Genomic DNA, 19,232 nt, shown 5'->3' with positions numbered 1-19,232 from the left:
AGCAGCATTCACAATTCACTGATGTTGCCCGCTTCAGGCCTTCCTCTCTGTCGGGTCCTGTCTTCATGAAAACTGGAAGTAGGCAGGACCCGGCAGAGAACAAGGCCTGAAGCCGGCAACAGCAGCGAATTGTAAACGCTGCTGCTGCCCGAAGAAGGTAATGGAGCACCGAGGCAGTCCGCTTCTCCCCCCTCCCAGCCGAACCCCCGCTGACCCTCCTATCTCCCCCCCCCCCCGTGAACCTTTCCGACCTTCCCAGCGAGAGCAGCAAACCTCCTTCGCGGCTTTCTCCTTCCTCTGCCGCGTTACTGATGACGTCATCAGTGATGCGGCAGAGGGAGGATAAAGCCGACGCTACTGGAGGGAGGTTTGCTGCTTTCGCTGGGAGGGTCAGAAAGGTTCACTTGGAGGGGGGAGAGAGATAGGATGGTCAGCGGGGTTTCGGCTGGGAGGGGGGAGAAGCGGTCTGCCTTGGTGCTCCAAGGCCTGGCGCCATTACCTTTTTCGATAATGGCGCCGATGCTGCTTTCGCTGGGAGGGTAGGAGCGCGATAGGGACCGGGCCAGCTGTGCACCCCCCCCTAAGGCGGCACCCGGGATGGACCTCCCCCTCGCCCCCCTTGGTACGCTACTGCCCTGGGGAAACAGCCTGCAACAAGATCGCGCGATGCCAGAGATTTTTGCCTGCTTCGGCTGTTTCCTCCGCCGCGGTCCCGCCCCTCCTCTGACATCAGAGGAGGGGCAGGACCGTGGCGGAGGAAACAGTCGAAGCAGGCAAAGATCTCTGGCATCGCGATCTTGCTGCAGGCTGTTTCCAGACGCGACACCCGGCGCAGGGGGGGGTAACTGAACCGGACCGGGAGCACCCCCTCAGGGCTTGGTACCCGGGGCGGACCGCCCCCCCGCCCCCCCCCCTTGGTACGCCACTGCTTACAGGGTGATCAAGAACGACTAGATCAAGAACACAAGTATAGAAAGCTAACCAGGTAATAAGTATAGAAAGCCAACCAGGTCGTGCATGAGCAAGACCAGAGGGTGAGGACTTTGATGGGAAGATAGGACTTTAATGAGAAACCAAGGTGGCAAGGGAGCCCCTTCTGGTGATTCAGACAGGTCGTGACCTGTTTGGGCCGCCGCAGGAGCGGACTGCCGGGCAGGATGGACCTATGGTCTGACCCGGCGGAGGCACTGCTTATGTTCTTATGACTCTTTCTCCCACAACTGGGCCAATTCCTGTGGGGTTCCCCAGGGCTCACCCCTATCCCCCACCCTGTTCAACGTCTATCTCGTCTCCCTGGGAAACCTCCTGCACAGCTTCAAGCTCAAATTCTTCATTTACGCAGATGGCATCACAATAATCATCCCACTAACCAGTTTCACTCTAGAGCTGCTCAACTCGCTATCAAACTTACTCAGGCAGATAGAACTCTGGGTGCTATCCTATAGATTTAAACTAAACTCTGACAAAACCAAATTCTTCCTGGCCACCTCCAACAACAAAATCAAAAATACCTCAATTCAAGTGAATGGATCGGACTTCCCCCTAGAACAGGGGTGTTCAATGTCGGTCCTCGAGGGCCGCAATCCAGTCGGGTTTTCAGGATTTCCCCAATGAATATACATGAGATCTATTTGCATGCACTGCTTTCATTGTATGCTAATAGATCTCATACATATTCATTGGGGAAATCCTGAAAACCCGACTGGATTGCGGCCCTCGAGGACCGACATTGGACACCCCTGCCCTAGAACAAACCCTAAAAATACTGGGAGTCACCTTAGACAAACACCTATCCCTTGAGAAACACACTGATCTTACCATTAGGAAAAGCTTCTCGGTGCTCTGGAAACTCCGCACCATAAAAAAATACTTCGATGACAACTCATTCCGCCTATTAGTACAATCCTCCATTCTCAGCATCCTGGATTATTGCAACATCATTTATCTAGGCTCCATGAAGAAAACCACCAGAAGACTAAAACTGATTCAGAATACCGCCGTCCGCCTTATATTTGGCTTAAACAAACGAGAACACATCGCCCCTTTCTACCATAAACTGCACTGGCTGCCATTTGAATCCAGAGTCCTATTCAAGTTTGCATGCCTCTGCTACAAAACTGTATTTGATCTATCTCTAAGCTACCTCAACCCTCACTTCAAGCTAAATCACAACAATAAGAACTCACGCAGAATTCATCTGTTTGCCTTCCCCCCCCTAAAATTATGTCACCTCAAAAGATTCCCCGACAAAACCTTCTCCTTCCAGGCAGCCAAACTAAACTCATGGCTTGCCCAAATTGTACTTGACGCCCCCTCCTACCTTGACTTCAGAAAAAAACTCAAAACTCAAAACTCACTTATTCCACGAACAGAACCCCTAACACACCCTCTCACCTCTTCAACTCCCCTCAATCCACGTGAACCTCCACCTTCCCCTCTTATTGTACCCACCAAACCAATTTAACTTCAATGACCGGTTTTTCCTGTAAATAAATTTTTACCTTCCTATTGTACACTCTTGTATATTCCTGTCAACTCCAATGACCTGTACACTCCATAATATGCTAATTCCAATGTTTTTCATTGTCTGTAATCTTAATTAATTGCTGTGAACCGCCTAGAACTCTCTGGGTATGGCGGTATACAAAATAAAGTTGTTATTATTATTATTATTATAACAGCGATGGTCAATCCTCCCCTCCCTCGGAGTTCGGTGAATTTCAAAGTGGGCTACCTGGGCAATCCGATGTAGCCAATGAGTAAAGGAAGCCACCTGATCAGACACCCAATATTGCAAGAGGAGTTTTTTCACCAAGAGTTGGGCTAAATAAAGATATTTCTGCTGAGGAGTCGAAAAATCAGCCTCCTCCAATATTCTCTGGTCGCCCAATAGTCACGTCATGCCATAGTCACGTGGAATAGGACGGTGCACAATTTGCTCCAAAAAAGGGAGAACCTGCAACCACAAATCAGTGGACGGGCATTCCAAAAAATGATGGACCAAAGTCCCAGCAGATCGGCGACACCTAGTACAGACAGCCCCCTCCCAGAGGCCCATAAGAGCCCCGTGCTTCCTAGAGATATACGCCCTGTGTAATATCTTAAACTGCATCTCCTGGAGATCGGAGGAGCCTCCCATAGTTCTAATATGACCAAACAGTGCAAGGAACGCACTCCGATCCCCCAGGAAGCCCAGCTCCCTCCGCCACACAGAGGCCATAGCTGATGACATTTTATTGGTCTACTATACCTCACTGAATTCTCCAGATCTTCTTCCATTACAGACCTGTTTATCAGGGATACCTACTTGGTTATAAGACCATTATATGTTTTTAAATCCAGATAAAACTATTGCCTGTTGGATAACAGGTACAGATTCTACTCCCTCTTTGTCTCTCACTCTTTTCAATAAACGAATCCAATCTGTGGATTCATTTCGTTATTTGGGAATTATAATTGATGCAACATTTTCATTTAAAAAGCAGATTTCAAATGTAGTAAAATTAGGTTTTTATGCCCTTCAGAGACTCAGAGCAGTATGAAATCTCATAGATAAAGATTCATTACTTAAACTCTTCTATGCCTTTATGTAATATAGTTTATGCAGGCTTATCTAAATCTCAACTAAAACGTCTTCAAACATTACAAAATACTGCAGTTAGGATTTTGAATAATGCAAGTAAAAATAAAACAAAAACTTTTGAAAACTCTTTTCTTTCCTACTGAGGTAGATAAATTATTGAACACCCCTTCATAGCTCCATACACTTCATCCACTTCATTTCCTGACAGCACTGGAGCCTCATGGCCTTCTGACTTGGCATCAGCATTCTTGGAACCCATCTTTTACTACCTTAGACATGCTCAACTTTTCATGAATTATTTTCTGGACTGTACCTATCAAGATGCCCGTTTCTTCAGCTATTCGGGAAACCTTAATTCGTCTGTCTGACAAAATTAAATCCTCGACTTTCTTGCACGTTTCTGTGGAAGTTGTTTCCACAGGCCGTCCAGTGTGAGGGTCATCTTCAATGGACTCTCTATCCCACTTAAACTGCTTGCTCCAAAATTTTACTTTGTAGCATGATGGTGCACTCACCATAAACTGCAATTATATGTTCATGAATCTCCTTTGGCTTTTTCCCTTCTTTTGTGAGATATTTTATCACTGGATGGTGCTCTAAATCTAGTAGTTTCTTACTTGATTTGCATGAGGACTCTCCTGACATCCTATCTCTTGAAATGTTAGACTTCTACTGAGCCACAACTGTGCATGAGTAACCTAGAGACATGTCACAACATTCACAAACTTGTTTTCACACACTTGCTACTTTTGGTCTTTCTCAGGTAAATAAATTATTGAACACCCCTCCTATCAAGGGCCTATATTGAAAAATAAAACAAAAATTTGTTGAAAGTCTTTTCTGCCCTACTAAGGTAGATAAATTATTGATCGTCCCTCGTAAGATCCTATTTAATAAAGGAAAATGGATACCAATTTACCTTTCTAGTGTAACAGTTAAGAAATGTGTGACCACTTATACCAGACATCAAGCTGCTTTAACGGCAGGCGCCTAAATGCCAAAAATACAGGTGCAGTTTATTGTTATCTTTATAGTAATCTATACAGTACACATTTTAAGTGTAAGTCCCGTCCACTGTTCCCTTTGAGCTGCACAGTCACATACTGTTTTTTTAAACAGCTGCACAGCAGTTTTTGCACTACCATGCAGCAAATTCAGAGGCAAGGGCAGACTGACCTTTCAGACAAAATGAAAAAAAAACCATGTATTTATTTATTTGACTTTCTATACTGTTCTTCCAGAGGAGCTCAGACCAGTTTACATGAATTTATTCAGGTATGCAAGCATTTTTCCCTGTCTGTTCCAGTGGACTCACAATCTGTCTAAGGTACCTGGGGCAATGGGGGGATTAAGTGACTTGCCCAAGGTCACAAGGAGCAGCATGGGTTTGAACCCATAACCTCAGGGTGCTGAGGCTGTAACTTTAGCCACTGTGCCACACTCTCCTGTACAGTTAAAAAATGAATTTACCTGAATAATGAGTGGTTCCAGAAGTTTCTCTACCGTAAATGTCCGAATCTGAAGATCCTTGGGATCAAGTCTCAGATTAGGGAGTAGTGATATTATTGACATTTTTACCTGTAGATATAATCAAAATAAAAGTGCTTTATGTACACATTGCTTTTTCACTTTGAAATATAAACAATAAAGGCTGTGAAAGTGCAAGCTGTAGGCAGAGCTTTTGAAAATCACTTTGAATTGACTATGACTGCTTGACAATGTGTACTAGTGTCTTCTGAATGTCTGTGACATATAGATGGATGGCTCTATGAACTGCAGCGCAGGGACCAAGAAATACCCATATAGCCTCCAGAACAGAAGACATGAAAGGCAGAATTAACCTTTCTGTGGGCCCTAGGCAAAGAAGCTTATCAGGCCCCCCACTTGCAATATCAGGGGAAGGGGTAAAACGCGGACCTCACAGACCTTGCAGATCTAAAACCGCACGTCCTTAAAAATTTGAGGTCCGTGCCACTTGTAGTTTCTGGCTTTGACAGACCTCTATGACATTTTAGCTCTGACGGATCCTAATGCTTTTCCCTCCCTATGCTGAGACTAGCGGCAAAACTTTTGCCCTGAGGTCTGTGCCACTTTTAGTCTCAGCATAGGAAGGGGAAAGCATTAGGATCCGTCGGCGACTAAAATGTCATAGAGGTCTATCAGAGCCAGAGATTAAAAGTGGCACAGACCTCAGATTTTTAAGGATGTGCAGTTCAGATCCATGAGGTCCGCGAGGTCAGATGTACTGCAGACCTTTGCACACATTTTTTAACCTCCCCCCCCCCCCCAAACCCAGCTATTTGCCATCCAAGTGTCATATCGCGGGTGCTCTCAAAATCAGCGCGGAGGGAGAGATCTGGAGGAAACGACGATCAGGTAAATTAGCAAAAACCACGGTGCACCTCCTCCCTCCTTAGCCATTAAGGAAGGCAGATCTGGGGGCCTAAGCTGCAGGGAAAGCGGTGGAATAAGGGTCTGGGTAAAACAAGCTAAAAGGTGGGCTTGTCAATGCAAGGACCTCAGATTTTTAAGTATATTTTAAAACTCCCAGTACCCGGGTGCCAGCTAAGAATATCCAGGCAGTGGCACAGTAAGGGTGAGTGGCTCCCCTCCTCCACCCTCTTCTCTGTCTCATCTCCCTCTTCAATTTTCCCAGCGTGAGCAGCATCATGAACTTGCTGCCTGCGTCAGTGTCAGCTCTTCCTCTGACATCATTTCCTAGGCGCGGGACGCGGGAGTGATGTCAGAGAGAGAGCAGGCCCCGACACAGGCAGAATGTTTGTGATGCTGCGCACACTGGGAAAATTAAAAAGGTACTGGGGAAGGGAAGGGGTGCACGCACACGGCAGGGGGGTCAGGAAGAAATGGGGGGACGGAGAGGAGGACAGCTGCCAGCACCCACCAAGACAGTACCCAGGGTGGATCCCCTCCCCCCACACACACACACTCCCCCTTACTATGCCACTATATTTAGGTCTAATTCAGCCAATAGCAACCAGCTGAAAATTGCTCCTCTGCATATTTTTGCACTGAATCGTAGTTTCAAATCTCTTGACCCTTCAAATCATCTTTCATTATTATTCCCTCTCTGTTAAAGTTATTTGCATTATCTGCAAATAGGCATCATTTTTCTTCAAGTCATAAGAACATAAGAACATAAGCAGTGCCTCCGCCGGGTCAGACCATAGGTCCATCCTGCCCAGCAGTCCGCTCCCGCGGCGGCCCAAACAGGTCACGACCTGTCCAAATCACCAGAAGGGGCCCCCATGCCACCCTGGCTTCCCATTGAGTCCTATCTTCCCATCAAAGTCCTAGCCCTCCGGTCTTGCACATGCACGACCTGGTCGGGTTTCTATACTTATTTTCTGGTTAGCTTTCTCAGTATCCCACGATCCCTTTATCCCTCAGGAATCCGTCCAGTCTCTGTTTGAATCCCTGTACCGTACTCTGCCCAATCACGTCCTCCGGTAGCGCATTCCAAGTGTCCACGACCCTTTGGGTGAAAAAAAACTTCCTTGCATTCGTTTTGAACCTATCTCCCTTCAGTTTCTCCGAATGCCCCCTCGTACCTGTTGTCCCCTTCAGCCTGAAGAATCTGTCCCTATCCACCCTCTCTATGCCCCTCATGATCTTGAAGGTCTCTATCATATCACCCCTGAGCCTCCTTTTTTCCAGAGAGAAGAGCCCCAGCCTATCCAACCTCTCGGCATATGGGCAGTGTTCCAGCCCTCTTACCAGTTTTGTTGCTCTCCTTTGGACTCTCTCGAGTACCGCCATGTCCTTCTTGAGGTACGGCGACCAATATTGAACACAATATTCCAGATGCGGACGCACCATCGCTCGATACAGTGGCATGATGACTTCCCTCGTCCTGGTTGTTATGCCCCTTTTTATGATGCCCAGCATCCTGTTGGCTTTTTTTGAGGCCGCTGCGCACTGTGCAGATGGCTTCAGTGATGCATCCACCAGCACTCCCAAGTCTCTCTCAAGACCGCTTTCTCCCAACAATGCCCCCCCCAATTTGTAGTTGAACAACGGGTTCTTTTTCCCTATATGCATGACCTTGCATTTTTCCACGTTAAAGCGCATTTGCCATTTGTTCGCCCAGTCTTCCAGCTTGTCTAGGGCCCTTTGCAGGTCCTCACACTCCTCCCTGGAGCTAACTCTGCCGCACAGTTTGGTATCGTCTGCAAATTTTATAACCTCGCACTTTGCCTCCTTTTCCAGGTCATTGATAAATATGTTGAAGAGTAACGGCCCCAGCACCGATCCCTGCGGCACACCGCTCGTGACTCCCCGCCAGTCAGAATATTGGCCCTTTACTCCGACCCTCTGCAGTCTACCCGACAACCAGTGCTCTATCCATCGGTGCACATCCCCTCCCACCCCGTGGTTCCACAGCTTCCTAAGCAGCCTTTCATGTGGCACCTTGTCGAAAGCCTTTTGAAAATCGAGGTAAATGATGTCGATGGGTTCCCCCTTGTCCACCCGACTGCTTATTCCCTCAAAGAAGTACAGAAGGTTCGTTAAGCATGACCTTCCCTTACAGAATCCGTGCTGGCTTGTTCTCAGTAGGCCATTTCTCTCAATGTGCTCGCAAATGCCATCCTTTATCATAGCTTCCACCATCTTCCCTATAATTGAAGTCAGGCTCACCGGCCTGTAGTTCCCGGGGTCACCCCTCGATCCCTTTTTGAAGATAGGTGTGACATTCGCCAATTTCCAGTCCTCTGGTACCTCTCCAGTTTTCAAGGATAGGTTACAAACATGCTGTATTGTGCCCGCTATTTCTTGTCTTAGCTCCTTCAGAACCCTCGGGTGGATCCCGTCCGGACCCGGTGATTTGCCGCATTTTAACCTGTCTATCTGTTTGAGGACATCCTCCTTACTTACCTCTATGTGCTCCAATTTTTCAGCCTGTTCCCCACTCATGAGCTCCTCTGAGTCCGGTATATTAGATGTGTCTTCTCTCGTGAAAACCGACGAGAAGAACGTGTTCAGCCTCTCAGCTACCTCTTTATCCTCTTTAATCACTCCCCTCCTATCCCCATCGTCCAACGGCCCCACCTCCTCTCTTGCTGGTCGTTTCCCCTTTACGTAACTGAAGAATGCCTTGAAGTTTTTCGCCTCCCTGGCCAGCCCCTCTTCGTATTTCCCTTTTGCTTTTCTAACCTCTCGGTGGCATTCTTTTTGGCATTTCCTGTGCGCCTGGTGATTTTCCTCCGTTGGATCCTTTTTCCATCTCCGGAAGGATACTTTTTTGTCGTTTATTGCCCTCTTTACTTCTGCTGAGATCCAAATCGGGTCCTTTGACCGCTTGTTCAAAGAACATAAGAATAGCCTTACTGGGTCAGACCAATGGTCCATCAAGCCCATTAGCCCGTTCTCACGGTAGCCAATCCAGGTCACTAGTACCTGGCCAAAATCCAAGGAGTAGCAACATTCCATGCAGAATCCCCAAAGAGTAGCAAGATTTCGGAATCCTCAGAGTAGCAACATTCCATGCTACCACTCCAGGGCAAGCAGAGGCTTCCCCCATGTCTTTCTCAATAACAGACTATGGACTTTTCCTCCAGGAACTTGTCCAAACCTTTCTTAAAATCAGCTACGCTATCCGCTCTTACCACAAAGGAACTGAGACTTCCCCAGGGAAGGACAGCACTGGTAAGTAGGGAAAGATAAACCTTTCCCATACCTGGAGTTGAACCCGGGATGCCTGGGTGAAAACCAGGAATCCAGGAATGTTGCTAAGTTATAAAGATATGACAATACTGCGTACAGTACTCTTTAATAAGATTCCCTATAAATCTTTTTTATCTTTACCAGTGCGGACTCCATGTGCCACTACTCTCTGAATTCTTTTTTCCTTCAGCTTTAATATTTTTGTTCATTTTACCAAATTACATTGGGAAACATAACAAGAACAACATAACAGTTCTAAGTGATAAGCCCACACTTAACACTTTTTTTTTTTTTATAATGTCATACTAGCCACAAATTAATCAAAAGGTACCCAAAGTAAGCAACACTTATGTAATCATTTTTTTATACAATATAATACAGCCTCTTATATCCCGCAATTTTCTTTGAGGAAATCAATGTGACTCACAGCAAGAGATTTTTACATTTAAGCTCACGAGATAGAGATAAGTGCATAGGATTGATCCGGGATGAGAGACCTGGACTGTGTATGTAGCCACACATTCTTACTTACATGTAATACACACAAGTTTCTACCATTTTTGGCATTGTTGGCATTGGCATTGTTGCAGTCAATTTAAAAGCCAAAGACAATAGAACAGTTAATAAGTGTGATTTAAGGTTTGTCCATTGGAATTCTGACCCCTAAACATCTCCAAATAATAATTTTCTGGTCAAAAATCAATTTAACTGAACAGAAACGGCAAAAGCTGGTGTCATCCTTGTCTCAATTGTCTGAAATCTTTCTGGAGAGGCTGATATGAAGCTTACCTCTCATGAAGAAATGGTTTAGGCAAATACCAAGGGCATTGATGTGAAAATTAAAAAGATTGTTCATTTGGAGGATATTAATCAACCTTTGGCGAATGATTATTCTTTACTGAAAGCTAATGTAGATTTTTTATGAGAATAATTTTCACCATAATAATTTACAATTTATTAAGTTTCCTTTTAATAGGTTGATTTTGGCTGCTGAAATGCTTAAAGTATATTTTACTGCTGTTCTATATTTGAGAGACAAACCTCTGTGGAAAGCGGTGGCCCTTCTCCCCATTCTCCCCAGTTTGACTGGTTTAGCGACAGACCGAATTTGCTGATCCGATGTTCAAAATGGTTCACCATGTGGTTTTCTGTGTGTTCTTACTTTCTTCGACTCTGGCATGCAAGCAACCTCATTACTATTAAAATGAGGTCATTAATTTTAAAACAAGTCATCCAATCGATGGCCTAAGATTGCAAAGCCATAAGCAACCACTAATACTGGCCTGAAAAAAACCAACAAGTCTAGACCTGGAAGGAGCCTTAAGCATCTGAGCCAATCAGGGCCTTAGGCTCCTCCCAGTGTATCCCAGGATGCACCAGGCAGGAGACCTAAGGCCTTGATTGGTTCAGACGCTCCTTGGGAGGAACCATAAGCATCTGAGCCAATATGAGCATTATACACACACACACACACACACACATAAACACACTGCAAAACTCAATTGCATGGGAAGCTATTTGAACATCAATTGCCACTTAGAAATTGGCCAAAAAATCAGACCACATGATCCACATGGTCTTAACAACCATTTTTAGTACATCTAGCTCTTATCTCGTTAAGTGCCAATTTGCAGAAAGGAAATTCTATTTTTTTGACATTGTTTCGGATCATTGATTGACCCATATCCATGTCGATCTCTTCTTCGTTGGGCTGAGAACTTTTAAGCACCCCCTTGTAGAGGGTGATATTTGACACGATTTAACGGGCCATAAACAGCACCTGGCTGGTTAAATTGCCTTTTTAAGGTTTTCTGGTCATTGTCAGTGGTATTTAACCAATTATATTTAACCACCAAAAATAATCAGTTAGCACTGAACTTCAAAACAGTTGTTTTGGAGACATTCCATGGGCAGAGCTGGCACTTGGCCAATGAAAGATTGAGATTCATAACTTAACCAGCCAGGCTAACTGCATAAATGGAACTACATAAAAGTCAGACATATCTTTATGTGGCAACCCATAGCTGATTAAGGGGTCTTTTTTCTAAGCTGCACTCCACAAAAAGGGATGCAAGACGGAGGCTGCGAATTACAAACCGGTCAGTCTCACATCGATAGTGAGTAAACTTATGGAAACACTAATCAAACACTAATTAGATGCAATCCTGAATGAGGAGAATCTACGAGATCCCCATCAACATGATTTTATGAAGGGAAGGTCCTGCCAATCAAATCTGATCAGCTTCTTCGACTGGGTAACAAGAAAGCTGGATATAGGGGAGTCCCTGGACGTCGTGTACTTGGACTTCAGCAAAGTGTTTGATAGCGTCCCACACCACAGGTCATTGAGCAAGAAGAGTTCAATGGGATTAGGTGAAACATTAACTGCATGGGTTAAGGACTGGCTTAGAGGTAGACTTCAGAGGGTAGTGGTAAATGGTACCCTCTCCGATACAACAGAGGTGATCAGCGGAGTAACGCAGGGCTCGGTCTTGGGCCCGATCCTATTTAACATCTTCATAAGAGACTTAATTACATTATTAAGGTAAAATTACATTATTCGCCGATGACGCCAAACTATGCAACATAGTAGACAAAAGCACAATAGACAAAAGCACAGTGCCCGACAAAAGCTCAATGCCCGACAGTATGATGCAGGACCTACTCCTGCTGGAGCATTGGTCAAAGACTTGGCAACTAAATTTCAATGCCAAAAAATGCAAGGTCTTGCACCTTGGCGGCAAAAATCCATGCAGGACTTACACCCTAAATGGTGAGATCCTAGCAAGGACTGTAGCAGAACGTGACTTGGGGGTGATCATTAGCAAAGACATGAAGACTGCCAATCAAGTGGAGAAAGCTTCATCCAAGGCCAGACAAATCATGGGTTGTATCTGTAGACGCTTCGTCAGCCTTAAGCCCGAGGTCATAATGCCATTGTACAGATCCATGGTGAGACCCCATCTGGAATATTGTGTACAATTCTAGAGGCCACATTATCAAAAAGACGTGCTGAGATTTAAGTCAGTTCAGCGAATGGCCACCAGGATGGTCTCAGGACTCAAGGATCTCCCGTATGTAAGTTTCAGCTATACTCACTCGAGGAATGCAGAGAGAGGGGAGACATGATAGAGACGTTCAAATATCGGCCGTATCGAGGTGGAAGAAGATCTCTTTTTTCTTAAAGGACCCACGGCAACAAGAGGGTATCCGTTGAAAATCAGGGGAGGGAAATTTCATGGCAACACCAGAAAATATTTCTTCACCGAAAGGGTGGTTGATCGCTGGAATAATCTTCCACTACAGGTAATTGAGGCCAGCAGCGTGCCAGATTTTAAGAAAAGATGGGATTGGCATGTGGGATCTCTTCATGGAGGAAGTTAGGGGGTGGGTCATTAGTCTGGGCAGACTAGATGGGCCATGGCCCTTTTCTGCCGTCATTTTCTATGTTTCTGTTTCTATGCTTACCACAGCAAAAATAAAAAGGTTTATGGGTGTGCTTAGGCATCCCATGCCTATTTTTACATGTGTGTGCACTACCCACATGCTAATGTAAAAATTATTTTTTAGCACTAGGAATGTGTCTGAGAGCAGAGAGTGGGCATGTTCCATGCTAATCGGTTAACCCAGCTACATTGCCATGTGCCTACATAACAGGTGGCAGTAGGGGCTCAATTTTTAATGGTCATGTGCTAATGGCAAAATTAGTTTATGGACTAACACTATAGCTTTATATTATAAACTTTTGTGCAAGTAAAGTTGTACATATAGAAATATGAAACGGATGTCACCTCTACACCCCCTTCAATAGACTCACACTTATCAAAAGTTTCTTCATTGCTCACCGAACCTCAGAGGTGCCACCACGATACTCAAAATGTTTCACTGTATCCGGCTTCACGCACTATATCTTCACTGGGTCATACTTTTCTAACTTTTTTAGTTAAACTATTCTTAAACATTTTGTCAGCAACTGTTTTTAATCAAGGTACTTAGCTTTTAGCCTTTTTGCCTTTAGGTAGTCAGTTAGTAGGGACATCTATGCTGACATATTTCACCCCGCGGGTTTTTTCAAGGCTCATATCCCTCCACTAGTTTTCGCCGTCTTATCGAACCACCAAGTACTTTTGATAAGTATGAGTCTATTGAAGGGGGTGTGGAGGTGACATCCGTTTCATATTTCTATATGTACAAAATTAGTTTATGGCCATTAATAAAAAATAAAAATAAAAAAAATCTGCCATTTTATACCAGCGGTAACAATGACCTTAATGACCCACATAAGGACATACTAAGACTATGTTTTACTGCAGTTTGATAACAGGACCCCTAAGTGCTGAATATCAGACCTGATTCTCAGTGCCAAAACCCAGATGTAGCCTGGCATTGAATATCTGGGAATAACGCTGAGCGCCAAAGGCTGAGTATCAACCCCATAGTGTCTTAGAAACCTCACTCTGTCTTTTTTTTATGACCAGCTAGCACAGGTTCTCTTTTAACATTCTCTTCTAAGGTCTCTCTTGCAATGTTTTAAAGCACTATAATTCAGTTTGTTCCAAACTAAAATGCATCGTATTCGAAGACAGTGATTACAAAACTGTTACTACAGGTTTATTGTGTATACATTCAGTAAACATTAGGCTATAATATCCAAAGTTAGAATACGTAGGCGTATGCTGTTCATATATAGTAGGCCTGTTTCTGTGGTTAGTAAGTTCTTCCAAACTGCAAGTGATAAAGCACACCCTTGTAAAAGAACAACATTCTTGTACTATCTTATCTCTTCCTAAACAATACTTTGGCACTGGGCATACCGTCCATGCCAGCTCTGCACTGCAGCATGACCTTGGATACTTCAGCTTCCGCTGACAAAAACCAGCATGCAGATGCTTTAAGTCTACGGAACTAAAGTCAAAACTTAATATGCAAGCGCCAAGCAAATTCATAGTTTTCAAAAGTTACTTATCAGTTCAAGAAAATGTTTGGAAAAAAAAAAAAAAGTGGCAAATCCCTTGAAGTCTGTAAAAACTTTGATCAGAAATCAGATTTGTTTGATCAGAAATTTGAAGAGAGCAGTCATTTTCCATCCCCTCTCCCCCCTCCCCCCCTCCAACACACACACACGTACCAGAATTATTGATGCATCCTTACCTTTTGTTACCACGGCCTTTAAGTAGAATTAAGCAATGCTAGCTTTAACTGTTGAGGTCTTTAGGAGGAACTCTGATTCTTGCAGCTTAGCGACTCCAGAAGTTTGAAAAACTAGAGGTTGCTCCTTCAACTGTCCCTCACTCACCCAGGGTAAAGAAATGAAGGCGAGAAGTGGAGGTGACAGGAGAGGATGGAAGCCTCTGATTCTGAACAGCTCTAGCAACAGCAGCAGCAGCAGCAGGAAAAGCACATGACTTCACTGCCAACTTGTTACTGAAAATATCTCTTTGAAAAAGCCCAGACACATTATAGTGAAGCCTGAAAACGTAGCAGCCCCTGAGCTCCGAAGGCAAGCTCCACATTTGATGCAACTAGAATTAGGTTTTCCTTATCACTTTCCAAATTGTGGTTTTCCAGTCATATCTGTACTCTTTCCAGAGAAGAACTAAGCAACTGGAAAGAAAGTAAAGAGGGAAAATATGCTGATAAATATAACAAGGTACATGAAATGTGTGCCAACAAATTAACCTTTTTTTTTGTCAGTCTCTATCTTGGTATCAACATGTAAAATGTATCTTTATTCACAATCATTTTCCTATTAAATTAATTTTTTTGAAATTTTGCTATTATCTTCTACTAGCTGATGCCCCGGCGTTGCACGGGTATTTAATTATAGCAATAACACTGTAAATGGATTCAAATAAAGATACTTTATAGTGGTGAATGAAATTATTTTTTTACATCTTAATAAAAAGTACAATATTCAAATTATAATGTGAAATATTTGACAAAATGAATACAATACAACTAACGCAAAACGTGATTATAAACAACATTTTTAGTTTCACCTCCTGGAGCAAGAACATATAAATTCTTGGGTGAACCCACCCTTAAGCAAGCAACATAGAGTTGTGGGCCGCGAGACCCCCAGAACATATCACCCCAGGTAGTGAGGGATCTGCATACCAAGTTTCGTTCAAATCGGTCAAGCCGTTTTTGAATTACTGTGAGAATAGCAGCTTTTTACATTTTTTCCATTGACATGAATGGGTGAAATCTGATTTTCTGTTTGTAGCTCCGCCCACGTGTGCAGGTGGGCCGCGAGACCCCCAGAACATATCACCCCAGGTAGTGAGGGATCTGCATACCAAGTTTTGTTCAAATCGGTCAAGCCGGTTTTGAATTACTGTGAGAATGGCAGGTTTTTACATTTTTTCCATTGACATGAATGGGTGAAATCTGAATTTATGTTTGTAGCTCCGCCCATGTGTGCAGGTGGGCCGCGAGACCCCCAGAACATATCACCCCAGGTAGTGAGGGATCTGCATACCAAGTTTCGTTCAAATCGGTCAAGCCGTTTTTGAATTACAGTGAGAAAGGCAGCTTTTTACATTTTTTCCATTGACATGAATGGGTGAAATCTGATTTTATGTTTGTAGCTCCGCCCACGTGTGCAGGTGGGCCGCGAGACCCCCAGAACATATCACCCCAGGTAGTGAGGGATCTGCATACCAAGTTTCGTTCAAATCGGTCAAGCCGTTTTTGAATTACTGTGAGAATGGCAGCTTTTTACATTTTTTCCATTGACATGAATGGGTGAAATCTGATTTTCTGTTTGTAGCTCCGCCCACGTGTGCAGGTGGGCCGCGAGACCCCCAGAACATATCATCCCAGGTAGTGAGGGATCTGCATTCCAAGTTTCGTTCAAATCGGTCAAGCCGTTTTTGCGTGATCGCGGCACATACACACATACATACATACACACATACATACCTCCGATTTTATATACAGTGGTGCCTCGCATAACGGCCGCCTCGCACAGCGGACGCTGCGCACAACGAACTTTATGTCGTGATCCGTATAACGTACTTCGTTTCACACAACGAAGTCGCCCGAGCTGCATACTTCCGGGGTTCCTGCGGGGTTGGATCGCAGCGGGGTTGGTCGAGCCGCGAGGGTAGTCTCCTTCTCCTTACCTGCCCTGTCGCAGCCGCACACAGCCGAACGGAAATCTTCCCGATGTCAGCGCTGACGTCGGAGGGAGGGCTTAAGCAAAGCCCTCCCTTCCTCCGACGTCAGCGCTGACATCAGGAAGACTTCCGGTCGGCTGTGTGCGGCTGCGGCAGGGCAGGTAGGAAGAAGGCAATGGCGAACGAAAGAGGGGGGAGGGGGCGGTCCGCCCTGAAGAATGTGCACAGCTGGTCAGGTCCCCCGATCGACCGACAACAGGCCCGGCCGACAAACCTCCCTGCCCTGTAGCTGCGAATCTAAATTACCTCTTACAGCAGCTTCAATAATCCAGCTGCTGTAAGAAGGTAATTTAGATTCGCGGCTACAGGACAGGGAGATTTGTCCGACCGGGCCTGTTCTGTTGTCGGTCGGGTGCAAAAGCGCCACAAAGGTGGAGGCAGGGAGGGAGGAAAGGTGGAGTGGAGAAGAAAAGACGCTTAAGGGGGGAGAAGGCCGCTGAAAGCACATGTTGGAGCAGGGGATGAGAGGGAGGGAGAGAAGGGGAAATATTGGACAAGGGCAGAAGGGATGCTAAATCATAGGGTGACAGGCAGAGAGAACAACAGGAAAAAGAGTGGAAGCAATCTTGAACCCTGAGGGTGAGGGCAGAGAGAGGTGGTGAGATGATTGATCATGGGGAGAGGGACAAAAGGGAATAGAGATGGGATAGGAAGATAGTGGAAGTAAAAGGACAGGGAGATGTATGTTTTTAGATGTATCTAAATAAAAATAATAACAAAAAATTTATCTTTTTTATGTCATCTTAGCATATTTTATGCTGCAGAACGAATTATTTTTTTTTACATGTATTCCTATGGGAAAACGCGTTTCACATAACGAACGTTTCACATAACAAACTTGCTCCTGGAACCAATTAAGTTCGTTGTGTGAGGCACCACTGTATATAGATTTGTCATTTGTGAATTATTCAGTTTATTTAATTGCTGTAAACTGAGTCGAGCCTTCTCAGAATGATGACTTGGTATACAAAGTTAAGCTTTAGTTTTAGTTTAGTTTAAACTTATCTCCACCTATTTCTAACTGGCTAGCTTGTCTTTTAACATTTGTTTAATATTTTGTATCTGCTATTTGTGTTTGTATCATGTTTTTCTTCCTACCCTTTACCCCCTATCTGCCTCCATGAATACTTATTTATAATTCCACTAAAAATATGTACTGTTAGTCATGGATGCACTAAAAATGGTCATTAAGATGGTATGGGTCACTGTTGTCTGATTTTAAAACAGCAATTAATTTTCCAATGACTTTGCATGCAAATTAGATTTACAGAGGTCTGCCGTAATCCCACCCCACCAGTCGTTGGAAAACCGACTTTGACACATACGTAAAGCCAATAGGGGAAGACCGAACAGCTGAGCTGCAGGGGAATCCCTGAAGCAGCCTCCTGCCACTTAGCTGTTCAGGGCAGGAAGCCTTTTTTTTAATGGGCACAGATGCTATGCATGTATTACCCATGTACAATAGCTGTACCCATTTTTTTTAAAGTTGTGCAACACCTCCTGATGACGGCTACACCCTCCCTCGATGATGCCCCCAAACCTCTCCACACTCCATACACCCTTAGGTGCATTAGCCAATCAGGGCCTTAGGCTCCTCCCAGTGTATCCCAGAATGCACCGGGCAGGGGCCTAAAACCTTAATTGTCTCAGGTGCCTATAGCTCCTCCCCTATGTGAGGGGCCTTTTACACATGAGCCACTTAGAGCCTTAGGCCTCTCCCAGTGCATCCCAAGATGCACCTGGAAGGGTAAAGCCTGCCATTTTGGAGAGGCGAGCCTGGCACAGGAGGGACTGGGCATTCCTCCTGCTCTCTTCTTTCAAATAAGGTATGGAGGCAGGTCAGGAGGTATGGGGGGAGCTGAGTAGCAGAAGCAGGAGGGAGTGGACATCCCTCCTGCCAAGGATCTTCTTAGGGGGGTATGTCTGGGAGGTAGCAAACTTCACAGGGGGATGGTTTCCAGGTGGTTGCAATCTTCATGGGGGGAGGGTCAGGAATGTGTAACACAATCCTCATTGGGGGGGTCATTGCAAGTGTGGAGGGATTTAGATAGTGTGATGTGGGGGAGATCAAAAGTGTGGAGGGGTATGGGTGGCTGAGGCAGGAGGAAATGGGCATCCCTCCTGTCTCTCTTTATTTTTGTTCTGGGGTGTCATCGCCCCACCTCCCCGATGACACCCCAGAACAAAAATAACAAGAGACATCCTGACTTTTTTTTATGGGACAATTTAACACACACTGAATGCTAAAACGCCCATTATATTCCTATGAGCGCATCTTTAGTGTTTAGCACGTGCTAAAGTGGTAGTGCCAGTTGATGAATTCACCCTAAGTGTAACAATTATTTATGACATCACAGTTACCTTGAACTGAATTTTAATTTTATCTGTGATCTGTATATATTGCTAATTGCTTGAATACCTGAATAAATTTGAGCTCCCCTGGGAGAATGGTATAAAAAATTTAATAAATAAATAATTATGATTTTTTTTATTATTCTTATTCTTAAACAAAAACATGAAGTCTCTATTCCAGGCAAAAAAAGAAATTAGTATTATAACGGCCTGCAGCATCATGCACCTATCTTACTCTGTTGCATTACTTTTCAGGTTTGAACAAGTTATACTTTTAACTAGGCACATACAGTACAAAGTGTTGCATTTAGCTAAAAATAAGCAGCTAGCTGTGATCAGTGCACAGCTTGGCAGTTGCTGGAGCACTTGCTTTGCTCATTTACCACAGAATTGGCATAAAAAGAAATAATGCTGCCCATATATTACAGAATGCC

General features: G+C 44.6%; 1 protein-coding gene across 5 annotated transcripts in view; it reads right to left on the bottom strand.

Moving 5' to 3' along the window:
• CTNNA3 (catenin alpha 3) overlaps positions 1 to 14,619 on the bottom strand; it is a 1,751,094-nt gene extending 1,736,475 nt beyond the window's left edge. For all 5 annotated transcript variants that reach the window (XM_033940460.1, XM_033940462.1, XM_033940461.1 and 2 more), the window contains exons 1-2: positions 14,417 to 14,619; positions 5,054 to 5,161 (exon numbers count right to left, since the gene is read on the bottom strand). In XM_033940460.1, coding sequence (XP_033796351.1) covers positions 5,054 to 5,155 — 102 coding nt within the window. In that variant the 5' untranslated portion in view covers positions 5,156 to 5,161; positions 14,417 to 14,619. The remainder of the gene's footprint in view (positions 1 to 5,053; positions 5,162 to 14,416) is intronic.
• Between the last annotated feature and the right edge of the window lie 4,613 nt (positions 14,620 to 19,232).

This window comes from Geotrypetes seraphini, chromosome 4 (genome assembly GCF_902459505.1).
Source record: "Geotrypetes seraphini chromosome 4, aGeoSer1.1, whole genome shotgun sequence".
Lineage (NCBI taxonomy): Eukaryota > Metazoa > Chordata > Amphibia > Gymnophiona > Dermophiidae > Geotrypetes > Geotrypetes seraphini.
This window is presented reverse-complemented; position numbering and strand designations above follow the sequence as displayed.